General features: G+C 29.9%; 1 protein-coding gene and 1 non-coding gene across 2 annotated transcripts; both read right to left on the bottom strand.

Moving 5' to 3' along the window:
- Positions 1-277: 277 nt before the first annotated feature.
- Positions 278-350, bottom strand: Trnar-ccu (transfer RNA arginine (anticodon CCU)). Its single transcript has one exon. It is a non-coding gene; the product is annotated as a tRNA-Arg (tRNA).
- A 3223-nt stretch (positions 351-3573) lies between these two features.
- LOC113399092 (vam6/Vps39-like protein) lies at positions 3574-13212 on the bottom strand. The gene is made up of 13 exons (XM_026638126.2): positions 12971-13212; positions 12741-12890; positions 12544-12671; positions 12266-12469; positions 11805-11991; positions 11586-11703; positions 11370-11496; positions 6101-6481; positions 5755-5977; positions 5161-5616; positions 4767-4996; positions 4165-4299; positions 3574-3745 (listed from the first exon to the last, which is right to left on the bottom strand). The coding sequence occupies exons 1-13, from the start codon at positions 13038-13040 to the stop codon at positions 3590-3592; spliced, it is 2565 nt and encodes an 854-aa protein (XP_026493911.1). The 5' UTR covers positions 13041-13212; the 3' UTR covers positions 3574-3589.
- Between the last annotated feature and the right edge of the window lie 3549 nt (positions 13213-16761).

Here is a 16761-nt window from a genome sequence, read left to right as displayed (position 1 = left end):
GAAAATATTCTATGTACGGAAAGATTTTAGTGTTATTCAAATGTAGAGATTTACAGATATAATATACTGAAAAAAATATTTATCGTGTTAAAGTCTATTATATTCAGTAAGTTCAACCGTTGAACTTTTAATGTTGTCGAGAAGAATCCTTAATAATTACGTTAAAAAATAAAAAACATACTGTGTGTGTGTAGAGACAACACCATCTTTTACGACCTTTATTTTCTGAACTCTTGTAAATTTAGATGATTGATTTTATTAAAAAGTGGTTAATGGTTACCTCTGGTGGGACTCGAACCCACAATCCTCGGCTTAGGAGGCCGATGCCTTATCCATTGGGCCACAGAGGCGTGCGGCTGAGCGGCGCGAGAGACGGCCCATGTTCTACCGGCGTCGACGTCGTTGCGTCACACGGACACGCGTCACATTTGCTCATTCATTCTACAATTAACACACTGATAAATTAAGTATTCCGTAATATTTATTTTATACAGCTTAGGTTGCCTCGGTGTCTTCGAGGTTCAGGAGGAAATATTTGTCGTTGTCGATTGACGTTGTTCAGCAAATATTACAAAATCTAGGTGTACTAAATACTTACTTATATAGTAAATAAATACGATACTTATTTTCCAAACTACTTAACTATTTAAAATAAATTACTTAAGCTGTACAGATATGTCATTGCTATAAAGAATCGATTTTTACTAGATTTTTTTTTTAAATAATAATGTTTAAATAATAAAAACCCACATTATTTTCTAATTTTTCGAACACTTTTTTAACCATTGGCAAAAATTTGTACGCTTCTGAAGTATAAGAAAACCCTTAGTCTCTGTTAAATAATCGATAACAAGAAATTCGATTTGTCAATTATTTATTTATTAATTTGATATTTAATTAAGTTACTGTATCGCCTGCCTAAAGACATCAAACCATTTAGCGAAATAAAGGTTGAGTATATTAAGTAGATAAATGTTACAGAAATATTTTTTTTAAAAGTACATTTTATTTTATATCTTATTAATTATTAGACTACATGAGATCTACAGAAAATTTCTATTTTTACTCGTACCCTCCACATCACTTAGGGCGAAAGGTGAGAGGTAATATAAGCGCAAATTTTAAATGCATCTGCAGTGAAGATAGTGCTACGGTTTAGATACCTGATCTTTGTGAAATAATAACCTCACATAACCTAAAGATTATAATATATAAACAATTCTCGGGTCAAAATGTCATGATATTTACAATCTTATGGTGAAAGATTAATAAAAATGGCGGGTTTATTGGCAACAGGATTATCAACCAGACAACGTTGGAAAGAGCAGGAAAAAACATGACAGGGTGTTAAAGTCAATAAATAAATTTAAGGCAAAATATATTTACTAATACTATTACATTCATTCATAAATGATTTGTGATAAATACATATACTAATTTCCTATTTATCTATTTTAAGAATTTAATAAAAATGTGAAATGTTCTCCATTTTAAATAACTATACTGAAAATGTATTTATTAAACAATTCATGTTTTTTAATGTAACAATTATTTAAATAAGGGTCATAAAAAAAGCTACTTTACAAACATGACCGCGTGGAATAGTAGCAAAAATGCTAGCAACATTTAATCGGTTGAATTGTAATTCCTAAACTTTAGACCAAAAATTAACCAGCCCTCCAGTAGAGGCCATAACAGTACCTGTACTTGTTGGTTTTTGCACTATTACTCCAATAACCAAGTGTTTCAACTGTTTATTTATAGTTTCAACGCTCAAATATGATAAAATAATATTTAAGGTAAAACTGATTCATGAAATAGACCTCCATTTCTTCTTACACTACAACAATTTGATTTCCTATTCTAATGAATAGCAATATTGTTTAGAAATATGCTATATGATGAGATTATATTCATTTAATCTATTATTTTTAACCTTAACTTTAGGATGAATAAATTTCGATTAAATAAATTCTGAAACAATGATCAGTTCAAACAACCAATAGTACCAAGAAAAAAATAGGCATACATATAAAAAACTGAAGGCATAAATAGGGTATTTCAAGTAAAACAAATTGTTCTATATTTATAAAATGTATTATTAATACATATTGATATATAAACAATGATATAAAAAGTAAACTACATCGTTTATTTTTAAATCATTGTTTATTTTCTTAATAAAGTATTTTTTAAATATTAGATAAGAAGCTATTTATAAGTGTTTACTGTACAATAATTCTTATTTTATAGTATATAAGATTCAAATTAATTACAAAATACAAGAATGGTATGAAGAATCTACTATCTGGAATACAGGACATAAGCTATTATTAAAAGCATATTATGATTATAATTTGACCGATATAAGTATAAATATTGTTTATTATTTTTACTAACAACTTAGTATACAAAATTTTGTCGAAGAGAAATTCTACTATTAATAAGGCATTAAGTGCCAAAAGAAATTCAAATTTCAAAGTATTTTAATAGGTAGGCAGGAAAGGTAATATTACTAAAGAATTTAAAGGTGTAGTACTGTTTTCTTGAAAAAGTCGCATTAGAATATCAGTTGTATAGAGATCACATGACTCAATTGATCAAATCGCTTTCAATTGGTTACAAGTTTTGCATAATTCAACACATTTTTAAAATTATAGTCCTACATAATGATAATAATCTTCATTTGCTATTTTATGAATTCATCATTCATTTTATATCATAAGGAAAGTTTCATTACCAAATACTGAGTGCCAAAATGTACAAAAACACACGATCATGTTATAGCCTATTCCAACAACAAGAGGACAAAAGCCAAATAAACAATATTTGACATGAAATTGACGCGATATCATTGGTCGAGAGCTTGAATAATCTATGATATTCATTATGGATTTGGGAATCAACGACGTTATGAACGTCGACAAACCTACTATCGGAACTTTTGTAGTAAAATTAAAGTGGAAATAGGTAGTTAAGTGGAATAGTGTTGTATTATAAATGACAATATATTAATCAAGAACTAAGTTGGGTTCAATATAGCTAATCAAATAGCATGGAATAAGTAAATCTAAAGTTCGTTTATCTTTATTCTTCCTTCGATTGGAATTGGCAATACAAGTACCTTGAATAACAATTTTATTTTCTAACCCATGCCAATACAGAATAGATTTATAAATAGCGGTCAATCTCGTACTTACTTACTCACTATTTAATTAATATAAAGAAATTAACGTAACAGGCTATCCTTTTCAGACAATAAAAGATTCACAAACATAAAGACGATCATATTTAAAATTCATTTAAAATAAATATTTCAATAATTTATTCACTTACCCGCTTTACCCCTTTTAAGAACGTTAAAACCAGTTCAAGCTAATCTCATTACATAATCAAATTAATATAGTTAATGTATCTCAAATTGTGAGGTTAATCAGAAATCAATAAAAATGAAATAGTTTTGCTGTCCTTACTTGACTAGCATAAGTACTGTCCGCAATATATAAGTATTTTCTTTATTGGCACGTGTTATTAATAAATATAATAAATACATTTCTTAAGACAATATATATATTTATAATATCCAGAGCTACTTATCAACTCTACAGGAGTAATGAACGATGTCTCCGTTGGGATATCGCACAAAAGCGCTTTGGTTTCCGAAGCGCTTCTTGCAAACAGGACATACGTTGTAATCATTTATCACTATGCTTTTTGATTCGTGGAATTGCTTTAGTTCTTGAACCTGTAAAAATTAAATACATAATTATGTTAACAAACGACGTAGAAATAGCGATAGTAAAGACGTTATTAAAAGTATGTTCTTGCAATTTACAGGTTTTGCAAAGAGGCATAACACTGCATATTCATTTCTATTATATTTTAATATCTGGTGAAAACTTCTCAAGTAATTCTAAAGTGGATCACGTAATTTTATAGAATACTTATATAATTCATCATTATTTATAGACATATGTATTCATTAGGATTTTTTAGAGTTTCTACACATTATTTAGATTAATTAAAGTTAATGGTTGTTCATTTGAATATTATAATTACATGTGTCTTTATATTCAATAATAACGTATAGCCCTCTTTATCGTCCTTGTGCATTTTTTGAATGTGGAATGGCTAGAAACGACGCAAACATCGCAAATGTCGCACCTGCAAATGCTCAGCGTACAGCAGGCCCTTGAGCAGCTGCGTGCGGCGCTTGAGCGTGAGCTGTCGCTGCAGCGCGGCCGACAGGAAGCGCTCCAGGCGCGCCAGCGGCACCCCGTCCGGCAACACCGACAGCGCCTACAACACACAAACGGTCACCACCGCTCACAACCAGGAGCATACCATACAAGTGCCAGGTGCCATTGTGTCTGTAACACTGGCTCACCTAGAACCCGAACACAAAACATAGCAACACAGAGTTGCTGTAAATATTTACTAATAAGGTTATCTTTACCCAGGCGATCTTGCACAAAACCTTACTACCAATAAAATCTGAATAAAAATTTGCAACAGTTTACGTTTTAGAACATTTAATATTTGTTTGTATTATTTAATTGTATGTTGCACATTTATTATGGTATTACGATATAGTCACCAAATATATATACATATATCGTGATTATATACATGTCAAAAGAAATTATGCCTTATTTGAATTAGCAAGGCGAAATGCACTGCAGGCCTTCTACTTTCTACTTAAGTTCCTAACCAACAGTAAGACATTTATATGATTCTACTAAGTTGTACTTGTACAAAGTACAAACCTTTATCGGCGATATTTTATCCGCATGTTTCTCTAATATAGTAAGTGCAGTCTCCAGATCTGGCACGGACGACTTCGGGTGTCTTTGTACATTGGACAATGGTCCAATCAACGAAGTACACTGTTCGGGGTTCATCAGTATCCGCATTAAAATAACATAGACATCGACATTTTTGTCGTTCGACTTCTCGCCAATAGTTTCGCAGTATCGAATTGCTCTTTCCACGTCACCTTAAATATCAAATTGTATTATAATTTAACTACAATTATATTTATATAATAAAAATGAATACAAGTTTTTATATTCATTGAACAAATTTAATACATCATCGGACGTATGCTTTGGAAAAGGTCATATATTTTGATAAGTTTAAATATATTGAAACAGTGTTTACCAAGAATTTGCACATAAATGGCCAAAGCTTGTTCATGTCTCCCCAGTTTCCCCAAAATAATAGCCCTTTCTTCGAACAACGTATCGTTTGGAAAATGCAATATAACCCTTTCGGGGGTATATTGTGATGATTTTTCCAAGAATGCCACCAGTTTAGATTTTATATGTTGTAACTCCTCTTCTGTCGAATTCGCTTTTTTATCTGTGATTTTCTCCCTGTACATACTAATAAGAGCATCATGGAACAGGGGATTAGTATCGTTCCAGGTGTGTATAACATGTTCTAAGTATGGAATGACTAGAGGGTCGTGTTCTCTTAAAAGGAAGTCTAGCACTTTAGCACGCGGTAAATTTTCCACTTCAACTATATCTTCCGTAAATATTTTTAGGCCTTCCTCTGGATGTTCTTCTAATATCCAATCAGAGAACTTGAATATTAAATTGATGTGATCACCACCTAAAACATTTATCATTAGAAATGTAAATAGTAATTAAAATAAATAAAATTGTATTAATAAATTTTCAGTACAAAATTGGAATTACAGTAGCTAAAAATCTATCTTGCAGCAATAACTAAAAATAAATGTACACTTACCCAAATGCTGTAAATAATTCTTAGTTCTATGATAACCTTTCAAGCTGGAGTCTGGCTGTTTAGCCTGCTCTCTTAGCAGCTGTAGCGCTTTCGTGTGTTGTCCTTTAGTCTGATACAGTATGATGAGCTCGCTGTGCTTGCCATGCTGCAGCAACGTGCGTTCAGCTTCTTCTAAACGACAGTTGTTCAGACGTAAAAGAGGAGCTACGAACGCATCGTTTGTCTAAAAATAAAATTACGAAGATATTTTCAATGATGATAGATATGAATTATTTATTCTATACAAAAATTGTAATATCTTATTTAAATAATTATAACTGATCTGATCAATTAAAATATATGATACCTGTAAGTAGCACTTCAACAGCGTCGTATCAATCAACTCTAGCTGTTGAGTTACGTTTCTTTGAATTGCTGGTTCCTCTTTACTACCGCTTGCATCCTTCGAACTTTTTCCGAGTTTCGATCTTAATTCCACTAAATACTCAATCAGGGCATTCAAAGCATTTTCTAGATCTTTCCCTTTCAGTTTCTTAGTGTTATCAGAACCCGGTTTGTTATCAAGGTCGGGAAATAATTTAATAACGTCAGCTGGATCGGTGTTTAATTTTATAAACTCCTTCATAGATTGCGAGTACTGCTTTATATCAAACAGCTCGAGAGCAAAGAGCATCTGAATGGAATGTATTGTTTGCTTCTTTTCTTCTGCGGAACATTCTGATAAATTCTAATAAAAAATAAATTGAATACAATTATGAATTAAGATAATATAAAACTAATAATATATAATATTATTAAATTTACAAAGCATTTTATTGATTTTTTTTTGACGAATGTTCTCATGTTGTTTTTTTTTTATTCGGTACTCGTGTCAAAACGGTTATTGTGCTAATAACTTACAATATTTATGTATAAGTACTATATATAAAATGAATGTTCCTATGTTTTTCCTTTATTCTATACCATTCATCCGATTGAGTTGAATTTTTGGGCAATAGTTGTTAACAATTTCGTACAGGTTTCTGACACGTTAATGCCAGTTATTTGTTAATGGCAATGACAATTTTTTTTTATTATAGTTAAGGTCTAATAGCAACAATAACAACTAAATAAATCCAGGTACATATAGCTGTTATAACAAACGCATTTATTAATTAATTCCTTTAAATGCAATTACATTTATATATATTACTTTTTAAATTATATTAGCCTACGATTGCGAATTGATAAATAATTAAGGTCCAAGAAAACAGTAAAATCAAGTATCAATTTTTCACACAAAATAACGAATGAAATTTGTAAGTAATTATTGCTTGGTAAGAAAATACCCATAACCTAATCCGAGTTAGAGCTTATTCGTTTGAGTTAAACTGACAGCATTCACTTCACTCACCTGCACTAATAGAGCCATAGTCCCTTTTCTGTTCTTAGTATTAACAACAGCTCGAAAAGGCATTTTATAATAATCGCAAACCGTAAAATCTTTGACAATTTTTGATACGTTAAAATACAGCACTAATTAAAAAAAAAAACAGTCATACAATACTTACATGTAAAAGTTTAATTATTTTCGCCTGTCGCTTCTTTACTTTAAAATGAAACATTTTACAACAAAAAGGTACGACTTGTTTAGCTGATTAGCGTTTAACGTTTCCGAATTAAAAATACATATTGCAATTAACATACGCATTCCCCGATCGACTTTGATAAAAAGTGCTGATTAAAATAGTAATTATGAGCTAAAGTTATATTTGGTTTAAATTTGTTTATAAAGTTTAATGGAATGGAATAGTAACATAAAAAGTACTCTAAAAGATATAAAAATAATATAAAAATGCTTTTAAAGTCTAATAAGGCAGTTAAACATTAAGGTATTTTAATATTTCTTTTTTTTTAAGATGATTGTTTACTTTTTGAAACCGGTATACTTATCCGTTCCAATCTTGGTATTTTAATTCAATTTTTAAACATTGTATGTCGATAAATCAATAATATTACTGAAAAATTTAAAGGTGCTAATTCTTTTAATTATATAATATTAAAGAAGAAGAAGTAACCTTACAAGTTCGTAAAACAGTGAGGTCCTAAGAATTTTTAAGTGCTGTATTTTACTCGTATACTTGACCTCGTAATTACACTATTTATTACTTAATTATATAGTTTAATAATAACAAAACAAACATATTAAACACAGTGTGCCGTTAAAATAACAAATATCATATATACTACCAACGTAAATTCATTGGTTTATTCGTGTATAATAAGGAAAATCATTAATATTTTGTCATATACCACAATACACAGAGTAAACTATATATATATATATATTTACATATTGATGATACAAACAGGAAAATTGTATTGTATCTTTATTAAATGTCATCCAAGAGAAATTATTACGATTATTAATCTGTGCCCTGTTAGCACAACCTAATTTAAGGATTTATTTGAATTGAATGATATATATCGAGTTTCGAGCTTGATTGAAATTTTATATTAATATATAATATATTCAACTTAACATAAGCAAAGAACACCGACCTAATTTAAGCAAATCTCAATATTAACAATTACATATGTAATTAGCCAAACGGACAATTGAACCCACGAGCCAGGTCTAAGTTTCTAGGCCGAGGCAGTTAAATTATGAAACTTATAAATGACTTACTTTTTATCGAATTTTATTTAGTTTTAACTTTTATTCGCGACTTTCAACACTTAAAGACTACCAACGCGCTATGCTACAACTATAGGTGTCTTTAACCGGAACGAACAAAGAAACATTATTTTTTTATACATGGAAATATTATACACAACATATTCCATATATATTTTTTATATTTTATACTTGACTTTGAAACTTTAATATAGAATAAACATAAAGTATAATTTTTATTCTATTCCAATCACAGATAGAGTAGACACTTCTTCATTTTCCACGCGATTTGCTAATAGTTCTGCTATTTAATTTTTCTTTATTAAAAGAATACTCTAGCAATACCCCAAATAAATTAAGGAATTATTAATATTCCTATTTACCCCTCCTTTTAAGCTTATCACTTGTATTAGGAGTGGAGACGACAATAGCCCAAGGGGTCAGGATCGATCCTGCGACTTTTTACATCGCTAGGCGGCCCCGTAAACCATTACGCTATTAACGCTTATTTATTCTGCGCTACAAATAGTTCTCGAATGAATATGTACTTATTACAATTCTATAACTATACTTTCAATCTATATCGGATTATAATTACACCGATATTCGAAATGCCATTTTTTCATTAATATATAATGGAAGCCTCATTAATATATCATGATAGATTATAATTTTAAATTTCGACCAATGATGCCATGTGAATTTTAGGACAAAATTGTTTATTTATCAATATTCAACTTGTACTAGTTTTGTTATATATTATGTCAACATAATCTTTAATTTCAGAATCTTAAGAATGATAAAATACCTAGCATCTAGGTAAAAGAAATTAAATTGGGCCTAAAATCAACAAAACCAAATTAAAGGATTAAAGAAGAATTGAATAATTAAAGAATACACGTATGTAAGAGGACTTGATACGTGTGCCTTATGACTACGAGACTCGGGCACTAACAGACTTCGAAATATCAACATGAAAAGGAGCGTAGTATGTTAGGGGGAGGCTAAGTGACAAATTCCGAAATCATTATGCTACTGAAACTAACACACTCAATTTGAATTTACCAATTTAAATCAAGGTGGACAGCCTGAGTGTCCCAGTAAAAATAATATGCAAAACAGAAAAATGGAGCAAGCATGTGACACACTGGTATCCCAAAGACGGTAAACGCAATCAGTAATATACTTTGAAAACTTATTAATCCTTAGTGGATTAATATTTAGACTACGTTGTTTTCTGTTAAAAAAGGCTATTTTATTTATTTCAATTATGAGCTAATTGCATACCATAATGAAGAAGTTTACATAATTTTTTTTTTGATACATTATAAAAATTTAGATAAAATAAAACAAACACGTGAAAGAATCGATAAAATATCTTAAGAAATAAGAAAGTTATGGGACTTTGAAGTTGGGGTTTTAAGAATAATTTTGTTATACGTGGCGTTCCGTCGTGTGACGTCATTTGACCTAGACGACACATCGGGTGTTCGCCGAGTACGTACGAAATACGAATGTATTGTTGTGTAGTTGCCGATGGCAGAAGTTAAAAAAAATGCTTACAAATATTATATTGTTCCTATATGTCAAAGCACAACATTTAAAAATCCCAATAAAATATTTTTTCGTGTACCAAATAATATAACAATAAGGAAAAAATGGTGCAAAGTAATGAAGCGTGATTTAATTGGCCCTAAAAGCACCAAATATGTGTGTGAAGATCATTTTGATGTAACTATTAATATATCTTTTGAGTCGTGAGTAAGTTTGGAATAACTGATTCAGTAAAAATAACTACTTATATATTTTATGTAAATATATTTAAGTGCTGTGAAAATATAATTTATTTACAGGTTGAAAATGACACAGAAAATTTAGTAAAACATCGACTGGTTGGGGGAACATTAAAGTTAAAACCCGAAATATATTCTCATAAATTTGACTGTCAAAAGGCAGTGAAACCTCAAAAAGAACGAGGAGTATATGAAAAAAGATGTCGGATTGAATTTTATGAAAGTCTTAACAAAAGAAGCACCGTCGACTTCAAGTCAATCGTCTTCTATTCAATGTTTCGAAATTATTGAGTGTGATGCCATGGAGTCAGATGAAACAGAGGATCCGCTACCAGAGAACATTACATTTCCAGAATCAATCGATTCGAATCATCCAAATAAAAAGAGAAACAAAAGAGTTCAAGTAAACAACCAACAACCTACTACAGTACTAAACTAGAATCTGTTTTTTACTTATAATTAGGTTTTCTATTTATAAATCATATTTGTAAGTTAGACCATGTGGTTGGTTAAATAAACTTAAAAGGATGTACTTACTTAAAAAGTTTAACTCCTTTTATTTCAGCACTAACATAAAACGGATTTGAAGAAAAAAAGTCCATCACTGTGTATATATCAATATTAGGCAAATTATCACTTTGTCCTTTGACAAAACCTTCTTCCATTATAGTAAAATAAAAACTAAACACTAATAAATAATAAATAATAAAACGACTTTACGTTAAAAAACACGAAAAATACTTGAATGATTCGTTTCGTGGTGCGGTGATACCGAACAGGTCAAATGACGTCACAGGCGAATCGTAAACTATAGACGTTCCGTACTAAAATACGTAAACTTTAATAATCTATTTCTAAGTCATTTATTGATGGATTTCAAAAATTCTTTCAGTGATGGATTAGTTTTGATCTATATTTTAATACCATTACGTTGAATATAATATTAACAACATCATGAAACTTCCTCATTATATGATCTCTTATTACGTCGTAAAATGTCGCAAGGCATGTTACGCAACACTGGGTAATGGAAACTTAGCAATGTGCGTCATGTCGAGCACCATCATGTTGGGGGCGTTTTATCCTCTAATGTATCCAATACTTAAAGAACACTAGCCGTTTTATAATAAAATTTTATGAATAAAAACTATAACATTTGATTATACCGTTAAATCAATTGCTATTTGAAATTGTTTGTCCTTCAACAATTGCTGCCTTTGTTTGATAACATCAACAGAACTCAAGCACCACACTTGCCCCACTGATGACACAAATATCAAACCACGCTTACATCTGGAAACATTAATTAGCTATTAATTATATATTCAACACTTTTTTATAAATTTTACAGTAAATATTTTAAACAAAATAATGTTATTTACCTATACATCAGTCTTGCTTTATTCAAATCCGGTAATGTTTGTATAAACAATGCAGGCTCAACTGTTTGGACAACAACCTGATCTTGCATCAAGCCAAGTACAAACGGCTCATCCCATACTGAAAGATAAATATAGTTGATAAATATAGTTACATAAAGCTTAACTTATTTGCATAGTTTATGAGTTTCAAGTTTTCATTTAAGCATGATTTCATCCTACCAACAGCTATTGGAGCTTCTTTCCATTTAATAGTTTTCTTAATCTCAATTTCCTGAGCTTCCTCTACAAGCACTGATGTGTTGTCACGGCCAAGCAAAAAAGATGTTTCTGAATATTTTGCTATTGTTGGTTCTAATGATTTTGAACTGCTTGTAGGAAATAATTCCTTTGGATCTCGTGAAGACAACTGAGAAAATAAATTACATATAAATGATTATTTTTCTTTTTTGAACCAAAAATTTTTAAAAAAAACTACCTTACATTCAATACTTTTAATTTAAAATGTTAAAATTACATAAAAATTGATTTACTACTACTCAATTAAAAAGAATGGAAGTTATAGGATGAAATAAAAATTAAATAATATGTCTAATAATCTAATTAAACTAAAATAAGAAAAATAACCTGCTAATTGCCCTAAAGCCAAGCTTAACTATTCTGTAATGAAATGGAATACTAACATCAAACAAAGTGTACTCGCCCTTAAACCCGACACATAAGTATTGTTGACCCCAAGCCATTACTTTAGGGACATCAGGAATGGTAAAATCAAAAAGGTGCTTCTTAAATTCTCCATTTTTTCCATAATATAATTGCAACTTTCTTCTTACTGCTACACAAAGATGAACCACAGAATTTGATTCACCAGTCATTGATGTAGCAGACTGTAATAAAAATAAAACATTAAATTCTCTTTTTTCTAATTTAAGAACTGAGAAAAATAAAAATAAATAATTACCTTATTGTCTAATGCGAAAATTGAAGCTCCTTTAGTTTCAGAAAATGTCTTGATTAATGGAAAGTTGAATCCATTTATATCATAGGAGGACAGAACATTGTCGGTAAGGCAAAGTAGTAAATTATCCTCTGCAAACAAACAAAAAAAAATTAAATGTGTCATTTTAATTTCAAACATAACTTAAGAGGTACTCTTACCTGGTACAACTTCAATTTGTTGAATAGGTTTTTTGCTGAAGTTTTTGCAATATCTGCGCAGTTGTAATTCATATTTCTGATTACCATTGTTTGATGTCAAGGAGTACAAAAGCAAATGCCCTTGCCTTGTTCCCAAAAAGAGATTTCCATCTTGAAAGAAATACAAATTTTAACGTAATTTTTGCTTTTATTACGTGTTTAATGATTTATATTTGTTATGGATTCCTTACCATAAGCAGCTATTGCTTCTATTTGAACTGTAGCATTAAGTAAATGAGATACTTCGTAAGCCTCATGCATGATTAAAACAAAGCTAAACTACGCAAACAGGTAATATATATGACTAGTCTGTTCAAAGTTATCGTTTTTTATCATGTCGCCTTTTATTTTTTATGGAAATACATATTTTGAATGGAATTATAAATTAGGCACTTAATATCCGATAAATGACTTGATGTTATTGCTGTAACTATAAGTAAAAATGTATTCATTCACATTGACAATGGCAATGTCAATTGACAGCAAATGACATTAAAATTAGTGTTACTTTGTTAAATTTTAAGAATAATTTCAAATTAATTATTAGGGATACCAGCTTAGCAGTGCTTCGGCTTTATAGTACAATAATTAACGTTAACTGGTTCTTTTCGATAAATGTATAAACATATAGGTTTTACTGAGTTATCAGAAGTGTTTTTTCACAAACACATGCTCATTTACTATTTAGTTGATAGATAACTAGGTTTATTTGCAGAAAGTAAGTAAGGGAAATAAATGTTTGTAGGTACAAATAATAAAACATTTTTTTTTTCATGAAGGTGTATTAATTTAAATTTTTTTACATACTACAATCTCCAGGAATTGAAAATTGATATACGATGTAGTTACAAAATATACTTCAGAATAATTAAATTAAAATATATAAGTATAATAAGTTAAGATAATGGTAATTTTATTCATTATAACCGAAATTATTTTATAGTCAGAGCCTGACAGTAACCGCAGGTAAAACGTAACATCTAAGATCTCTACTTATATTAAGCAACATTACATATTCTCTCGGAAAAATAGTTGCTACCATCTTACGGCCAACTCTAGCACTATGCTCGCTTATTGGTCAAATAAAATAGCGTGCACTTCCCCGGCTTCCCATTATATCCCTTATTGCGTAATAACGCCCTTATTTTGCAGGAAAGCGAGAGGAATACATTTTTATTTTTTATATACTTTTTAGTGTCCATTTTGTGAAAACGGTTCAACTTTCGGTGGTGGACTATCCGTTCCTTCATAAAAAAATTATATACTCCTTTATACCACCCACCTCGCCTTTGTGCCAACACCATGTCAGCTGACTTAATTTACTTCGACTTTTGTTGACCTCGACAATCGAATATGAAAAATGTAACTCATAACAAACATAATCCACAACAGCATTTCATTTACCATGTCAAAAACAATTATTAAAAATATATAATAATACCTATAATCTATTACTAACTTTCCACTCGATAGCAAACTTTTTCAAGAAATAAACTTGAATACTAATTATGTTTTATTGTATCTACCCACCTAGAATTTAATTTATAAGTTTTTTTTTTATATTTCATTCGTAGTGCCTTTACTGCACGGTTTTTCTGTCCGTACCAGTTACAACGGCGTAACCATTCATCAACATGAATAATAAGAATTTCTTACTAAGCATGTACGAGGATATTAATTATTATTAAAAATGTATGTAGGTTCCTTGACAGCCTTAGCGATTGTGAATTAATATATATAATAAATTGATAGATTTACATTTCAAAAACGAATGGAAAATTATTCATAGGGTCCTATGGCATTGCCTCGTTGAATGCCGGTGGCAGCCATGCGAGCAAAACAAAATGTATGTACTCGGATGATGAAATATATTTATAATTGTCAATAAATATATTTTCCCCAACCTTCTCAAAGCTAAATTACAAAAATATGTTTCCGTAAAATATTGTAAGATAAATATAAACAATTTAAATGTAATTATATCTAAATTTCCCTGCCTTACATGCGCCAACTTAAATAATAACTGATTACGTATTATTAATATTTAAATGACAATAATTTGATATTGTGATAATATATTTTTAATAGACAATTTACTAAATTTAGGTAAAATAATTTAAAGGTAGGATTAATATATAATCAAATTTATATATAAAATAAAAAACCATGTTTACTATTCATTTAATATTTACTTTTATAATTATGTTATTTTCATTCATAACTAACAACGATATGGGTGTTACGATGTATTCAAATTCAGTAAAACAAATTAAAACAAAATACAAATTTCACTCACTATTAAATTTAATATTACAGTACTAGCAATAAGAAAACTCTTTTTACTTTAAATAATTTATATAAGTCAACCCCATTTCGAAGTAATGTATTTTACGGGAAATTCTCATTTAGTATATGTGCACGCAAATCGTGAAAGTGAGAATTCAGTGGGCTTAAGACGTTCCAATAACATCGCTTCAAACATTCAGGTCACTAGTATGTCTTAACTTTTTACACAGAGGGTCTTTAGAAGCAACGTCGATTACAAAAATCATATTATATAGACTTAATAAAATATGCGTATCTAAACTATCGTAATACCTTACTGAATTCATACGGTCTCCTCTGCTCAAATAGTATTGCACGCCATCTAGCGCACGAAAAGACCGCGGGAATAGTAAGAGCGAGCGCGTTTCCGCTCTCTACCGATTAACTTTATCAGAGTCATACCATAAAGATAATAATTATAATATATTTACACGAATTATAAAGGTGTGTCAGCAAATGAATAGCCGCAGGGGACGACAACTAAGCTTCACTATGTGTGATTTGAAATCGTGCGCCGAGCGCAATATATCTCTTATCATACTAAAAATTTATAAGTAATTAGTACATACAAATATGTAATAATACGAGCGTATATTATATACGTTATCGGGGCCAATTTAATATTACTTGTTTCAGAGAGATTTTGTAATAGCTTGGCACGCTATAGATGCGTTATTGAAAATGTGATTACGTTATTTATCGATGCTTAACAGAATGTGGTTATTATGATAAAGTCCAAACCAGACCGTTGCAAACTCGTCACGCTTTCCAGCTGCCTAATCTGTGTAGGTGCTCTATAAGAATTAGTGCAAATTATTTTACACCAAAGGTTAATTTTTAGGCTACATTTAAACCATGAATAAAAGATTTTTTTGTTACTCTATATTTAGAGGCTTTTAATACCTTTACCTAATAACTGTACGCCAACTCGAAGTGCAAAAATGAAATAGCTAAAATACTTAAAACTATGACAATGATTTTCATTATTTTAACATCGTTTTTTTTTATAAATGACTACTATTAATGTGTTCTCAATGACATTTTTTACATAGCAGAAATATTATTTATTGAATATAGAATACAATATTATCGAAAAAACTATGACGTTACAATAGGACACCGACAGTGCTTATTAAATACATTACATTTAATCAGCGTTGGATAAGAAGGTACACTGCAATAAAAAGTACTAATGTAAAGTTGCCCGATTAAACAAATATTTATAATGTAGTAAATCTAAAATTTAAATCCATTGAATTGTTTATACAAATACATAATATTCTGAAATATTATTAAATATTAAAATTATCTTGAGAGATCAGTTTACGCTAGTTATAAAAATTTACAAGTATGCTTTTTATTTGCAACAAAATGCTCAATCTGATAAGTTCATAATTGAAATATGCAACAACAGGCGTACGCTGCGTACACGTATCGCAAGTCAGGAATACGTTCCCGTAGTAAATATTCTAATGCGCTACTGTAAGTTTCCTACTGATTATACGGCCCAAGCAAAGTTACGATCCACGCTATATCATGTGGCTACCTTAATAGGTGGTTTACGTGAAACAAGCATGTGACTACTTTTGTTGTATATGAGGGTTAAAAGAAGTTTTAAATTGCTGACCTTTTAGGAAAAAGATGATAAATATTAAAA

This window comes from Vanessa tameamea, chromosome 15, assembly GCF_037043105.1.
Source record: "Vanessa tameamea isolate UH-Manoa-2023 chromosome 15, ilVanTame1 primary haplotype, whole genome shotgun sequence".
Taxonomy (NCBI): domain Eukaryota; kingdom Metazoa; phylum Arthropoda; class Insecta; order Lepidoptera; family Nymphalidae; genus Vanessa; species Vanessa tameamea.
This window is presented reverse-complemented; position numbering and strand designations above follow the sequence as displayed.

Bases quoted from the DNA above. Each gene is read 5' to 3' on its own strand.
- LOC113399092 (XM_026638126.2), bottom strand. From the start codon at position 13,040: ATGCATGAGGCTTACGAAGTATCTCATTTACTTAATGCTACAGTTCAA. The intron at 11,992-12,265 runs GTTAGTATTCCA...TTATTTTCTCAG, and splicing joins GCGAGTACACTTTGTTTGAT to TTGTCTTCACGAGATCCAAA. The intron at 4,300-4,766 runs GTTTGTACTTTG...TGTGTGTTGTAG, and splicing joins ATAAAATATCGCCGATAAAG to GCGCTGTCGGTGTTGCCGGA.